This window comes from Marmota flaviventris, chromosome 9, assembly GCF_047511675.1.
Source record: "Marmota flaviventris isolate mMarFla1 chromosome 9, mMarFla1.hap1, whole genome shotgun sequence".
Taxonomy (NCBI): domain Eukaryota; kingdom Metazoa; phylum Chordata; class Mammalia; order Rodentia; family Sciuridae; genus Marmota; species Marmota flaviventris.
This window is the reverse complement of record NC_092506.1, coordinates 15,406,378-15,422,109: the sequence shown is the minus strand read 5'-3', so window position 1 is coordinate 15,422,109 and position 15,732 is coordinate 15,406,378. Positions and strand designations below refer to the sequence as shown.

Here is a 15,732-nt window from a genome sequence, read left to right as displayed (position 1 = left end):
TACAGGCATGTGCCACCATGCCCAGCAGGGTTTTTACCTTTATTGTTGTTCTTCTTTTGCTTCTCTATATTTTCTCTTTTTTTGGAATGATTATGAAATTTTATTTTAAGAAAAATAAAGAAAGTCTTCATAAAATAAAAATTTTAAAATAGATAGATATGAGAAATTCCTTCAGTTAAAAACGATCATTTATAGACCTAAATAACTTGTGCGTTTGATATTTTTAGTTCTGCACAAAGGGATGGGGAACCTATGTTGCTGCAATGGATATTCACATTATTCCAACTGCTATAGCTCTATTACCAGCTATGTGGTTCCACCATGCATCGAGTCTTATTGTGTTTCCAGTAATAAGGATGTTTAAAAGAAGTAGAAATATTCTGACTCTTGAGTGACTAGAAGTTTTGAGCGTTTATAGGGACATGATGAGATGGAGCTTAAAATATTAAATAGTAAAATAAAAATCATGTGGAAGGAGAGATGACATCCCCCCTCCCTCAAAATTCTGCAAAAGGTTTGGCGCCCAGGTAGTCAAATCGCATCCAGAAGCTTTTTCCTTTGCTCTGATTTCTTGGATGTGAGTTTAATTCTTGATGAAAAACTTCCCCTTGGCGATGGTCCTGCCCACGGCAGCTTTGACTTCTTTATTCCTCAGGCTGTAGATGAGTGGGTTCAGCATGGGGATCACCGCCGTGTAGAACACCGACACCGCCTTATTGAGGTCCAGGGAGGAAATGGCACCGGGGCGCACGTAGATGAAGAAGAGGGTCCCATACAGGATGGACACGGCGGTCAGGTGGGACGAGCAGGTGGAGAAGGCTTTGCGCCTGCCCTCGGCCGAGCGGATCCGCAGGATGGCCGCGAAGATGGACAAGTAGGAGACGATGATGGTCAGGCTGCTGACCACCAGGACAGCTCCGGCCACAATGAAAACCAGCAGTTTATTGAGGCGGATGTCAGCGCAGACGAGGGAGAGGAGGGGGGACATGTCACAGAAGAAGTGATTAATGATGTTGGAGCCGCAGAAGGGAAGTCGAAAGGCGGCCGTGGTGTGAGTCATGGTGTTCAGGAAGCCCACAGCGTAGGGTCCGGCCACCAGCTGTATGCAGAGTCTCTGGGACATGGCGACTGAATACAGTAGTGGGTTACAGATGGCCACGTAGCGGTCATAGGCCATGGAGGCCAAGAGAAGGCACTCGATGGCCACGAAGAAACCAAAGAACCACTGCTGCAGGGCACACCCCAGGAAAGAGATGGCCTTCCTCTCCGAGAAGAAGTCGGTGAGCATCTTGGGACCCACGACCGACGAAAAGCAGATGTCCACGAAGGACAGGTGGCTGAGGAAGAAGTACATGGGGGTGTGCAGGCGCGAGTCCACACGGATGAGGATGATCATGCCCAGGTTCCCCATCATGGTGATGAGGTAGAAAAGCAGAAAGAGCAAGAAAAGGAAGATCTGCAGCTGTGGATGGAACTTTAAGCCTATGAAAATAAACTCGGTGATCCTTGTGCAGTTTTCATCAGCCATCAGTAGGTTTGGGTCTCTGTGGTGAGAAAAGTCAAGAATTTATAAGGCATGCAATTATCTTAAAACCATAACATGATGCAGAGGAAAATAAATTAGGAATATTGATTTTTAAAGAAAATTCTAAATAAAATGCTAGCCAATCAAGTGTATGTATCATAGTGCTAAAGAGTAATATGACTTAAAGAGAAAATGGATGTTTAAGAAAAGTTTGTGGGGCTGGGGATGTGGCTCAAATGGTAGCGCACTCACCTGGCATGCGCCAGGCACTGGGTTCCATCCTCAGCACCACATAGAAATAAAATAAAGATACTGTGTCCACCTAAAACTAAAATATAAATATTTTAAAAAAGAAAAAGACAAGAAAACTTTCTGCACTAGAAAACCTAATCAATCATTCACTACCCTTATAGACTAAATGGAAAAGCACAACTCTTTCAATAAAATTTGAATAAGTAATTTAATAAAATGATACTGTCAGAAAGCGTTTCAAACTAGAAATAAAAAGAACTATTATTTAATGAAAAGAAATCCCCAGTAAATACATGTGTGCAATGATAAAACATCAGAATCATTCATCATTTGTTAACAATGGGCACCATTTGTGAACAAAATGATTATCCACATAGAAAAACCTAGAAGAAGGGATAGGAATATAACTCAGTTGTACAAGCAAGGGCCTAGCATGAGAGAGGTCTTGGGTTCAATTCCTAGTACCTGCAAGCAAGCAGAAAAGAAAGAACAAACGAAGAAGAAAACCTAAAAAAAAATGAGACACGTTTTTTAAAAATAAAAGTTCAAAAATAGTATAATAGATGAATATGAAAAATCAAAAATAATTACATATAAATTATAACAGGAAAAATACATATAAGTTTGAACTGATAAAATAACTGAATAAGTCTAGTAAGAAATCTTCAAGATTTGTGAGAAGCAAAATATACACTATGCAGGCTGGGGTTGTGGCTCAGCGGTAGAGCACCCACCTCGCATGTACGAGACCCTGGGTTCGATCCTCAGCACCACATAAAAATAAAATAAAGGTATTGTGTCCAACTACAACTAAAAATAAATATTAAAAATATATATACTATATATGTATATACATATACACACACACTAGTATATATATATATACATATATACACACACACACTATGCAACTTTTACTGAAACAAAGAAGTAAGCAACAAAATAACTGGAAAAAAATACATTTTGTGGACTCCCCTCGTAAAGATTCACTTTTTCCTTTAAAAGTTTTTCTGCTCTCACTAGGAAAGTAAGCACCTGCTTGGCCATTCTTCAAGGTGGTCTAACAGACGAAGATCAAGCCAACTGTGAAGTTAGGAGGAAACTGTGTTTATCCCATCCATATGCTGTAGCTACAAACTGTCCCAACAACCCTCTCCTTTGAAAGACTGCTATTTTTTCACACAACTAGTAAAAATTTTTGGATCAAAATTATTTCAGTAGATGAAATATTCTTTCTGAAGGATCTGTGTCACTGACATAGGGAAACAGGGTGAATTTTCCACATAGGTAGAGTGTCAGGTAGCGGGCTTAAGGATGCATTACTCCACATCTATCTTAACTTTGCAGTTTCCAAGGAAACAGAGTCTCGTATCTGCCTTATTTCTAGCTGAGATTGATTCCTTTGCATTCAGCTCTGCTTTGCTTTGAACCTCTTGAAATGCTTTTTTGATATAACTTTCACCTAAACTCAACCCCTGTCAATGACTCCATTTTTCTTTTGTTCAGTAAGACACTGAAAGTTCTTAGGGTGTGTGGTGTGTCTCATTGCAAAGGACCAATAAAGCTGATTTGGTCAGAAAACAGACTGACTCCTGGTTTTCCTAGGCTGATTGAGTAAGGTTACTCACCAAACTATTCCAAAATTGAATATGCAATTCCAATCATAATCTAAAAATAAGTTTTAATGAAACAATCCAATTTTAAAATATGGGGAAGTGCTCAAAATTTGCCAAAATGATTTTTTTCTGTCCATTTTTTTTGTCATTGTTGTTGTTCTACTTAGTTGTACATGACAGCAGAATGCATTTCAATTCAGTGTATACAAATGGAGCGCAACATTTCAATTCTCTGGTTGTACATGGTGTAGAGACGTACTATTCGTGCAATCATACATGTACCTAGGGTAATGATGTCCATTTCATTCCACCATGTTTCCTACCCCTAGACCCCCTCCCCACTCGCCCCTTTGTCCAATCCAAAGTTCCTCCATTCTTCCCATGCCACCTGCATCATAGATCAGCATCCACTAATCAGAGAAAACATTTGGCCTTTAGTTTTTTAGGGTTGGCTTACTTTGCTTAGCATAATATTCTCCAACTCCATTTGTTTACCTGCAAATGCCATAATTTTATTCTCTTTTAATTTTGAGTAATATTCCATTGTGTGTATATACCACAGTTTCTTTATCCATTCATCTATTGAAGTCATCTAGGTTGCTTCCACAGTTTAGCTATTGTGAATTCAGCTGCTATAAACATTGATGTGGCTTCATCACTATATTATGCTGATTTTAAGTCCTTTGGGTATAGACAAAGGAGTGGGATAGCTGGGTCAAATGGTGGTTCCATTCCAAGTTTTCTGAGGAATCTCCACATGCTTTCCAAAGTGGTTGCACCAATGTGCAGTCCCACCAGCAATGTATGAGTATACCTTTTCCCCCACATCCTCTCCAACATTTATTATTTCTTGTATTCTTCATAACTGCCATTCTGACTGGGATAGTCAGTTTTGACTTGCATTTCTTTAATTGCTAAATATATTGAACAGTTTTTCATGTATTTGTTGATCACATGTATATCCTCTTCTGAGAAGTATCTGTTGAGTTCCTTAGCCCATTAATTGAATGGGTTGTTTGTCTTTTTTTGGTATTAAATCCTTTAAGTTCTTTATATATCCTGGAGATCAGTGTTCTATCTGATGTGAATGGCATAAAACTTTGCTTCCCATTCTGTAGGCTCTCTCTTCACCTCAATGATTGTTTCCTTTGCTGAGAAGAAGCTTTTTAGTTTGAATCCATCACATTTATTGATTCTTGATTTTATTTATTGCACTTTAGGAGTCTTGTTAAGGAAGTCAAAGCCTAATCTGATGTGATGAAGACTTGGGCCTACTTTTTCCTCTATTAGGAGCAGGGTCTCTGGTCTAATTCCTAGGACCTTGATCCACTCTGAGTTAACTTTTGTGCATGGTGAGAGATAGAAGTTTAATTTCATTTTGCTACATATGGATTTCCAGTTTTCCCAGCACCGTTTGTTGAAGAGGCTATAATTTCTCCAGTGTATGTTTTCGGCACCTTTGTTTAGTATGAGATAACTGTATCCATGCGGGTTGGTCTCTGTGTCTTCAATTCTGTACCATTGATCTACATGTCTATTTTGGTGCCAATACCATTCTATCTTTGTCACTATTGCTCTGTAGTATAGTTTAAGGTCTGGTATTGTGATGCCTCCTGCTTCACTTTTTTTTTTTGCTAAGGATTGCTTTGACTATTCTGGGTCTCTTACTTTTCTAAATAAATTTCATAATTGCTTTTTCTTGTTCTATGAAGAATGTCATTGGAATTTTAATAGGAATTGTATTAAATATGTATAACAATTTTGGATGTACGGCCATTTTGACAATATTAACTCTGCCTATCCAAGAGCATGGGAAATCTTTCCATCTTCTAAGGTCTTCTTTAATTTCCTTCTTTAGTGTTCTGTAGTTTTCATTCTAGAGGTCTTTCACCTCTTTTGTTAGATTGATTCCCAAGTATTTTATATTTTTGAGGCTGTTTTGAATAGGGTAGTTTTCCTAATTTCTCTTTCATTGAATTCATCACTTATGTATAAAAATGCCTTTGATTTATGGGTATTGATTGTATATAAAATACCCATACTTTCACTCATTATTTTATATAAAATCGATACCCATAAGCCAAAATGATTTTTAAAAAGAAAAACAAAAGAGAGAGTTCAGATGTCAATATAAATTATGAGGATGCCATAATTAAAAGAGTAAGGCATTGTTCATAGAACAGAAAAGGAAAGGAATAGAAAAGAATAGATAAATCAAGAAAACTAAAAGCTGACCTAAGCATATATACCAGTCCTGTATAACAAAAATAAATGTTTATTTATGAGCAGTGAATAAATCATTGCTTTGAACTATGTAACTAACCCTGGACAGTAAGACACTGCTTCTGGGAATTTTTTGGTGGGAAAGTGCCTGCAGAGGGAAACACCCATTTGTAGTTGTCTCCTGTTGATAGGGAGAATTCCTTGCTTGTCATGAAATTTACTAATTCAAAAGCCTTGAATTCAAATCCCAACCACCAGAGGTAGAAGAAATGGATGTGAGCTGATAAGCCCCAACCAAGCTGTTTTGATCACAAACTTCATCCTTTTTACCTTGAAGAAGGCTTTTCCCAGTGAACCCTTTGAAGTTTACACCTATATAATAAATATGCAGACGTTCGCTCATTATTAAGCCAGACTCCATCAGGCTGGTTTACTCACCATGTCCAGCTTCCACTCATAATTGAGTCTTTGTCTTTTTATTTTTATAATTTCTAATTTTCCTAATCCAACCTACCACTTGCATTCAGAGAACTATTTACTCTCCGTGCAGGTCTCGGCAAAAGGAAATGAAAATAAATTAGTCATCAAAAGGTATTACAATATTTGAATGCTTTTGAAAACACAGTGGTGTCGAATATCTACCAAACACTACTAAAACTAAAACAATCTTAACTGTCAACATAAGACAAGAAACAGTAAACAGAATTATTATTTTGTTATGGAATGGTCTTCTTAAATAAATCATAAAATCATTAAAAAATGAAGGAAGTGTGAAGAATTGTACTATCCCTTATAAATTTAAATGAAAGTATACTCTATGTAAAATTAAGATATTCAGACAGGGGAAAACATTGCAACACCCACAGCAAGGAGTTAAAACCAGAACACACACACATACACACACAAAAAAAAATATCACAGACCATTAACAAATAGCATCCTAGCAATGGACAAGAACATCCTACCACGAGAGACCTGCAAAGTCCAATAAGCATGAAAAATGCTCAGTCTTTCTAAAAATAGACACCGAATTAAAACAGCAATATACAATATACAACTTCCACCATCACATCTACAAAGTTTTGAGAAATATGAAAACATGAAGTTCTGAAGAGGCAATGAAAGTCGTGATCAAAGATACATGAGGGTTCGGGGTCTCTGTCTGGCAATTTCCCACTAGCTACATTTAGTTTTTTTAAGTGTTTATCTGTTGAGTCAGAAAATTCCACTAGTCTCCACCTTGAAGACACACACACAGGGGAAAAACAGGGATGCCCATGCCACCATTGTTTAAAATGATGCAAAACTGGAATCCACATAAATGTTCTCTGAAACAATCGCAGCAAAATAAACTTGGGTATACTCATTTAGTAAACACTGTACCAAACTGACTCTTCAATATAAGGTGATTTTAGACATGCCAACGTAGTCACTTTTTAAATACAGATTTAAGAGAAGAAACTTACAGCATGATGAATACAAAATTACATTTTAAAAATCTCAACATTTTATTTAATGAGAATTATTTAAATGCGTGCACAAATAATACAAGAGTGTGGAAGAAAATACAACAAACTAGCAGTCTGAGATTAAAAAGGACCAGGAAAATGCGTTTGGTGAATAATCAAATGGAATCCTAGCTTTACTACAATGTTAAGATGTTTAAGACAAGTGTAAATGTATTACCTTTGTTTTTAAAAATTAATCCAAAACCACACCAAGGAGAAGGACAATCTAGAGCAATTCCTTAAAGTATTGCAGCAATTACAAAAAGAGCCACAATCGATAAGTCTGGGTGAGGACCAAGAAGAGGCAAAAAAATCTGTGAATCCTTAACAGGTAGGAAGTGTATGGGGGGGGAATTACAAGCTATGCCTTTAGAGCTTTAGATTTCTAAAATTCTAAGATACTAAAAGAACTCTAGCCCCCACCTCACCCTTTAAGAAAACTGACTCTTCAAGCTGTGTACCCAAAGACCACAGAAATTGTGGCAAATTGAAAATCACTTTCTGCCATATAGTGCTAAAGATTGAGTGTGAGTGGCTTCATGATACAGAAGATTTGGGGGTACAGTGAGTGTGAGACTAGGAACAGCAATTGTGCAGTATTCGGGGCTCAGCAGATTCTGCCCAAATTCCTTACCAACATCAGCATATTTATGTGCGCATAAGTCTGGGTAAAGAATGAGGTGATCTGCATCCCACAAAGCAAGCAAGCAATGGAGGCTCGGAGTGTGGATTTTTTTTGATCTAAGTCTCAGGGCTTGTATTTCCTAGAAGGTGGTGTGAGATCAACACTGTCCTGTGTGAATTCAGAGCCTCCAGGCTTTCAACTATACCACTTCTGCAGGAGGGAACCTCAGATCTCTCAAGGGCTTCAGGACGAGTGAAGTTCCGGTACAGCAAGATGGCTTCAACTTGATCCTCACCTCTATATGTATGTATATTCAGACAGGGAAAACACAGTACTTTTTGCTGGAATTCAATGCAATCTCTTAACCAGTTATGGACTGAATATAATATTGTTCTGTTATTTTTTTAAACATCAATTATAATAGTTTTCTTATAAATCCACTTAATTCATTTTGAACTTCTCAAAGTGTAAACAGAGAGACAGAAATGAATGTTAAGTGTCACCTACACTTACTTTCTAATGAGTTCCTTTCTTCTTTGGAGATATCAAAAAGAATTAAATTGATGTGGAGTATAGACCATACTGCTTTGCAGCCCACAGTCCATCCCCGACCCTTACCTGGTGCCAACTGCACAGAGAAGTCAGAACTTCCAGGAGTTAGTTTTATTCTTAATCTTCCTAAGGAGCTAGTAGGAGTCCACTCAGAGGCAAATTAAGTGTCTTATTCATTTGTATTCATTCAGAAGCAGTTACATCATTTTCATTCTGGGAGAACATGTCCCCAAAGTCTGCCATACCTTGGGAATTTTGTTGTTAAGAAAGAAGTAAATTAAAGTTTTTTTGCTCTCTGGGGTCAACTTATTTGTTTTCCATATTTCACTGGATACTTTCCTTTTTCCTTATCTCCTTCAAAGACAAATAAATAAAGAAAAAAACTTTTTTGTAATGATGAGACAACTCTTTGAGGGTTCCCCACAAGAAGTACCATGAAGTTTCTGGAAATGCTTAGTTGAAGGGCATCATAGTAGAGGATGGACCGTGGAGATATCTTAGACCTCCTGCTCCAATCACTGTGCCCAAATGCTCTGAAACCAAAAGAATGTAGACAGTGACATTTGCCCAGGCTGGGGCTTACCTAGCAATGCAAAGGTATCAAGTATCATTCCATTTCCAACCATCTTTAAAATTACTCATCCATCCATTCAGGACTTCTCAGTCACCTCACACGTTTCAGGTATCAATGTCATTGGAAAGATGTTTCTTGACATCAATCATCCTCATGAACACATGTGCACTGTCAGATGCTATTGGATCCTCATCCACTTTCATTGTCACCTTCTTTAGATAAGGAAACACACACATACTCAAACACATGTGCACACATATGCACACACACATGCATGCACATACGTACACATGTGTGTGCAACACATAAGCATCTTTCTCTCTTTTTAATTTTTTTTTTTTTGCACCAGGGATTGACCCCCGGGTGTTTAACCACTGAGCCACATAACCAGTCCTTTTTATTTATTCATTTATTTATTTTGAGACAGAATCTCACTAAGTTGCTTAGGGACTCAGTTGCTGAGGCTAGCCTCAAACTAGTCACTGAAATTATAGGCATGTGCCATTGTGTCCGACCTAAATATTCTTTAATAACTTAACATTTGTTTTTCTTCCAAATCTAATATACTTCTTTGCCGTTGATTGTAAAGTATTATCTCACAAGTGTATATGGGTTTTTTTTCTTTCTTCATTCTTGAATGAGGATCTAGGATAGATAATCCCATAGGGTATTCATTTAGTAGAATTTCATACAGGTTAGATAAAATCTTATCTTTCACACTAAATCTTCATAACATGTACCTCTGAACTTGGGGCTATGTGCAAGATTTCTTCTTAGACTTGAACATATCTACATATTGTCTGGTATCTTGTTAAAATATAAGTTCTGATTCAACTGGTGAAGAGTAAGTCTGCATGGGCTAATAAGTTCCCAGAGGATGCCAAGCCTATACTTTGAGTAGGAAGGATATGATAGGTAAGAGGAAATCAGAGCCCCACAGGACAATGCTGATGCTAGATCTGTTTCCAAGTAGCATTACCTTACTTTGGGAGGAAGTCTTACATAAAACAATAATGTGTACAATGTTCCCCCTGCTCATCACCGGAAAAACATATTCTCATGTCTCAAAGTAAGCGTCTGGAAAGCAGATGACTAAATCTGAGTTTTCTGATTGATTCTGATCCTGAATCTTCAGACACACCCATGATTGACAAAATATCTTTCTCCCTTTTTAAGAGTTGGGTAAAATGTCATTTAGTTTTTGAAAGACTGCTTGAGTTTAGCCACTCATACTTGGTTTACTCCCAGTGCCAATATGATAGTTCCTCTCATTTTCTAGGGCAGACAGGGAAAACACTGCTTTGGAACATGTGAATAAGTTTTGTCATGTAGGAACAGATATTTTCTGAGCCCATCCTAACAAGAGAGGTTGAACCAAGAAATACAACATTGATGCTGCATTTTAAAACTTTACCAACAAACAACACTTGAATGAAAAAGACCATAATTCTTAAGTTCAGTGCTCAGTGAATTATTACCAAATAAAAATACCCATATAACCATCACTCACATCAGAATGGACAATCACCACCACCCATCCTCTGTTGTTCATATATTTTATAGTACTGCTAGTATTCCATGTTACGAATATTGCACAAGTGATTTATTATTTTACTGCTATATTCTTGGAAATATACCAGGGATCAAATTGCAATTGAACTGTCAGGATGAAATTATACCAAAGAGAGTTAAAAAAAACAAGAAATATTTTATTCAACACTGCAATAGAAAAATGACATTGAACGCAGCTTTTCTGGAATAAAATGTAGAAGAGTTTTTAAACACTGGAGACAGCTAATGAGTACACTGGCGTATTAAGAAGGAAGTCGGTCAACTTGATTAGACCATCCATTTGCTAATTGCCAAAACCCAAAATTAGGCTCCTATTTTCTCACAGACACTGGAGGACAGGGCACACTTCCTTGATGTCAAGAGACAACTCCAAAGTCCTTGAGAAAGATACTTCTGCATTGTATAACTGAGAGGAGGACAGGAAAAGATTCACGCCTCAAAGAGACCAAGAAAGAATGGACAATTTCTAGTTTTCTAAAGTAAAAATTCCAAGGAAAGGGAGGTCAAAGGTCTCTAGTCAAGAAGTAGCTTGCCTAAAGTTTAGTCAAGCTGAGAGTCACCGTAAGGTGATCTTGGTTGATAAGATACATCTCAATTAAAACGGGATGATAATCCAAGTTTTCTAATCCAATAGTGTCAAACCCCTAAGTAGTGTATGAGAGCTAATAATAATAATTTTAGCTACTCGATGAGGATATAATAGTATCTCATTGCCTGTTTAGTTGTAATTTCCCTGATTTCTAGTGAAGTTAACAACTTTGTAATATTAGAGTGCCTAACCTGGTGTACTTTCTCAATAGGATGCCTGTCTTTTTTTTAAATCATAGTATAATTCATATATCCTAAATAAGCTAGCTCTATGTATTATAAATATATTTCCCACTATGTGGCTTATGTATTCATGATCTGAATGGTGACTTTCGACATATCAAAATTAGATTTAACATGGTTCAGGATCTCAATATTTTCCTTCAAGTTTAGTGGTTTTGTATTCTGTTTAAAAAAAAAAAAATACATTTCCCTACCTCTAGGCACCACCACAGATCCTAAATACATTCTCTGATAGTGTCTTCTACATTCTTCAGGTCCCTGCTGTTCACACCTTGATCTCCACTCCACCCCACCTAGTGTGTTCTTGGTGTGTGCTGAAAGACAGGGGTAAACTCCATTTATTTCATACAAACATCCAATGGGTCTAAAACTATGTTTTAAAAATCTCTTCATTCCCTGTTACTTTGCTATAAATAAAGTGTTTATGCAGAGCATCTGTGTGTATTCTAATTATAAAGATAATGCATCTATAATCTCTGCAATGCTAACAGGGTCCTTAGTCTATTCTTGATCCTTTCTTGACTACTACATATTCATAAGTCTATATCCAATGGAGAAAGATCCCCACCTTTGGACTCCATTCCAAAATTTTATTCCTCAAGACCAATTTGGATATTTTGGTCATTTATATTTCCATATAAACTTTTCAATCATCTCAGTGTCTTAGGAAACTGTAGGCCTGGACTCATTCTATACTCTTTCTTTAATCCTGTAGAATATGACTTGACTGCTTCTGCTTCCATGATATGGGCATTGATGTTTCATCATGGTCTGTCAATGTGTCATCCCCATGTGACAACCTATGGCCCCTTTTCCTTAACCTATTCTTACAGTCCATTCTCACTTATAGAAATACCGGAGATCAAAATTCCATGTGTTCTATAAAACAGGTGCTAATGATAACCTTATCCAACAAGCTTTGCCTGATCCCAAGCAATCAGAGCAATCACTACCTTTGAAATTCAACAGCCTAAGACTGTGTGCCAGGATAAGACAGGAGGACTGCAAGTTTGAGGCCCACCTTAGCAACTTAGCAAGGCCCTAAGCAACTTAGAGAGACCCTTATCAAAATTAAAAATAAATAGGGCTGGGGATGTGGCTTGGTGGTTAAGCACCCCTGGGTTCCATTCCGGATATAGAGAGAAAAATAGAAAAGCGTGCAATGGAATAACTTTTTATCTTGGGCAACCAAGAATCACCTGTTGAAACAAGAATTTTAATAAGCCACAAACAAGATAATGTTTTTTAGTACTCATATAATTCACAGTAAATCTCATCTCCCAACACACCATTAAGTAATCTTTCCCTTATTTCAACCCTCTCCATTCCAAAAACACCCACAATATATAGCAGAAAGGAAAATATCCTGAAAATCAGAAGAAACAGTGATTTAGCAAATTTCAATCCCTCTTCTGGGAAACACAGAATATAGCTTGTTTTTCCAACTCTTCTAATCTCTAAATTACATGAATACTTCTATTCCCACTCAATAGGCATAATAATGACTGGCACATAGTGGAAACACATAATAATGTTACACTAATTCACAGTTGCAGAGTTCATTGAATCTCATTCCACCTTACATGAATAGCATCTATCCCAAATATTTCCCCAAATCATTGGTAAAGACAGCCAGCATTGGGTGCAGAAAGCATGATCAATAAACAAAGTAAAAAAAAAAAGAAAGAAATTCTAGGTAATTAAGGCTTCTTGCGCCCTTCAAGTTCTATAGAGTAAAATTAAATTTCTCTTCAATGAAGGTCTTCAAAGGAAAGGCAAAATGGGGTTCTTGATGAGTCTTACATCTGTGTCAATCACGCATTCCCCTCATTTCTTTCACCAGTTGCTATATTCCAGTAAAGGAACACAGAAATAGGGTTGAAAAAAATATTATATTGGGAGGGAAAAAACATTAAATCAATTATTAAGGTCATAGGAAATAAATTGACCCTTCATGGCTATCAGATTTGTCTTCTCTAAAATGTTAATTAATGCCCTGCCAGAAACACAAAAACCAATAACGATAGTAATACCTACTTCATGATTTAAAAAAAAAATGCAGTTCAGGCTGTACTTTACGTACATAAATCATGAACTTGGGTGGCAGAATCCTGACAAGGTGTTACTATCACTGCAGTGCATGTGAAGTAAAAGGTTTTCAAAAAACTTTTACTCCAAACATACAGATAGTTTTACAAAGTGTCAGAGTTCCATTATAGCAGAACAATACCATATGTAACCATTTATATTTTAGAGGACTCAAGAAAAATAAAATTTTAAAAAATTTAAAAATAAATTTAAAACACACACACACACACACACACACAAAAGACCCAGCTTGCAGGACTTGGTTCTGAGTACCAGCACTGAAGTACTGTTAACCTCATAGGTTATGATTTTTACATTTATTCAGGTTTTAATAAAGAATATTGATTTCCTAGTCATAAATGTAGGCACTATTTTCTGAATTTGATGATTATACAATCTCCCCCATCTCAGTCTGAATTTCAAAATCTCATTCTTACTGATGAAAACACTGAAATAATAAAATTTGACCAAAGATTTTATAAGACCTAGCAATGAGACAACAATAAAGAGGGAATGTCATCTTAAAATCTGGACTCCTGTCACCCAGTCCAGTGGTTTGGGCTCCATCCCATGTCACATCTTCCCAGTGGTACAATCAGTACCCTACTCTACCTGCCAATAAGAAGCTTCTTCCTCTCCAACACTCTTCTGAATGAATCTTTGACCTCCTTGTTTCTCAGGCTGTAGATTAGTGGATTCAACATGGGAATCACTGCGGTGTAAAACACGGAAATCACTTTATTGATATCCAGAGAGAAACTAGAGCCTGGACGAACATAGATGAAGAAAAGAGTCCCATAAAGGATGGAGACAGCCGTCAGGTGGGAAGAGCAGGTGGAGAAGGCTTCGCTCCTGCCAGCAGCAGAGCGGATCCTCAAGATGGCGACCCCAATGTGAATGTAGGACACCAAGATGATCACACCACTGAGGACTCCAAGGGCTCCAGCCAAGGCAAAGAGCAAAATTCTATTGACCTGGGTATCCGCACATGCCAAAGAGATGACAGGAAGAAGGTCACAGTAGAAGTGGTTGATGATATTTGGACCACAGTACGGTAGGCAAAAGGCCAAGGTTGTGTGAGTCATGGAGCTTACAAATCCCATGGCATAAGGCCCTGCCACCAGCTGCACACAGACACCCTGGGACATGATGAGTGTATACAGCAAGGGCTTACAGATGGCTATGTACCGGTCATATGCCATGGCAGCCAGAAGGAAACATTCTGTCACTACGAACTGACTGAATAGCCCAAACTGGGCAGCACAACCCAAGAAAGAGATCACTTTTTTCTCCACAAAGATGTCAGTCAACATCTTGGGACCCGTGATGGAAGAGGAGCAGGCATCCACAAAGGACAAATGGCTGAGAAAAAAGTACATGGGGGTTTGGAGTCGAGAATCCATGCAAATGAGGGTGATCATGCCCAGGTTTCCAAGGAGAGTACCCACGTACACTAGGAGGAAGGTCAGGAAGAGGAGCACCTGGTACTCAGGTGAATTGGTTAAGCCCATGAAAAAAAATTCAGTCACCAAAGTTTGATTCTCAGAATCCATTTTTTATTTAATCTGCTGAGAAAAAAATAAGACATTTTTATTTAATCCAGTCTAATTAAAGGCTTTCTAGTTTTGCACCTGAATTTTACTTGTTTTTCGTTTTTAAATTTACACAGCATAGGCTGACAGGCAAACATCTGAGTTCTACCCCGGAGGACCTGCTAAGTCTCTGCTAACCATCTGGGTGCATCTGAGTTATTTACTGAACCTCCCTGGGTACTACTTCAGTGTCCTCTATAGTCAAAAGATGATTTGGGGGGCTGGGGTGTAGTTCAGTGGTAGAGCACTTGCCTAGCATGTGTGAGGTTCGATTATCAGCACCACATAAAAAATTAATAGATAGAATAAAAAAGTTATTTTTTTAAAAAAGATGACATTTGTCCAGAGTTGGAATTTTGCAGCTAGAAGTGAAATGTGGAGGCTCTCTAAGGGAGGTCCTCTCACTTTTCCATGATACTTATCTCAAAACACCCATTTCAGAGAAAAGGACATTCCACAAAATCTATGAATCCAAGCTGGTATCTACACTCACTCCAGATTAAGTATATATAGGTATGAATGATGTAACTTCCTTTCTGCTCTTTTAGATTCTATAGAAACAGCCAAATGGTACAGAAGATATCTATAGATGTCTCAAGGACAGGAGGGAAGGCTGAAACAAGGGAACAGAGCTTTGGGACAGGATGAAACAGCTCACAGTCTCTCTTTTGGGACACACATTGTAATATACCACATCCCCTCATGTCATAATACTCATTAATTCAGTTACTCTCCACTGAATTTTGAAACCCATTAAAGAAGGGATCAATCAAT

At 37.6% G+C, this 15,732-nt stretch overlaps 2 protein-coding genes across 2 annotated transcripts; both read right to left on the bottom strand.

Annotated features, from left to right (window-relative positions):
• Positions 1-583: 583 nt before the first annotated feature.
• LOC114081142 (olfactory receptor 5G9) lies at positions 584-1,528 on the bottom strand. The gene has a single exon (XM_027922722.2). The coding sequence runs from the start codon at positions 1,526-1,528 to the stop codon at positions 584-586; it is 945 nt and encodes a 314-aa protein (XP_027778523.2).
• A 12,446-nt stretch (positions 1,529-13,974) lies between these two features.
• On the bottom strand, positions 13,975-14,919 carry LOC114081154 (olfactory receptor 5G25-like). The gene has a single exon (XM_027922732.2). It carries the CDS (start codon positions 14,917-14,919, stop codon positions 13,975-13,977), a length of 945 nt encoding a protein of 314 aa, XP_027778533.2.
• Between the last annotated feature and the right edge of the window lie 813 nt (positions 14,920-15,732).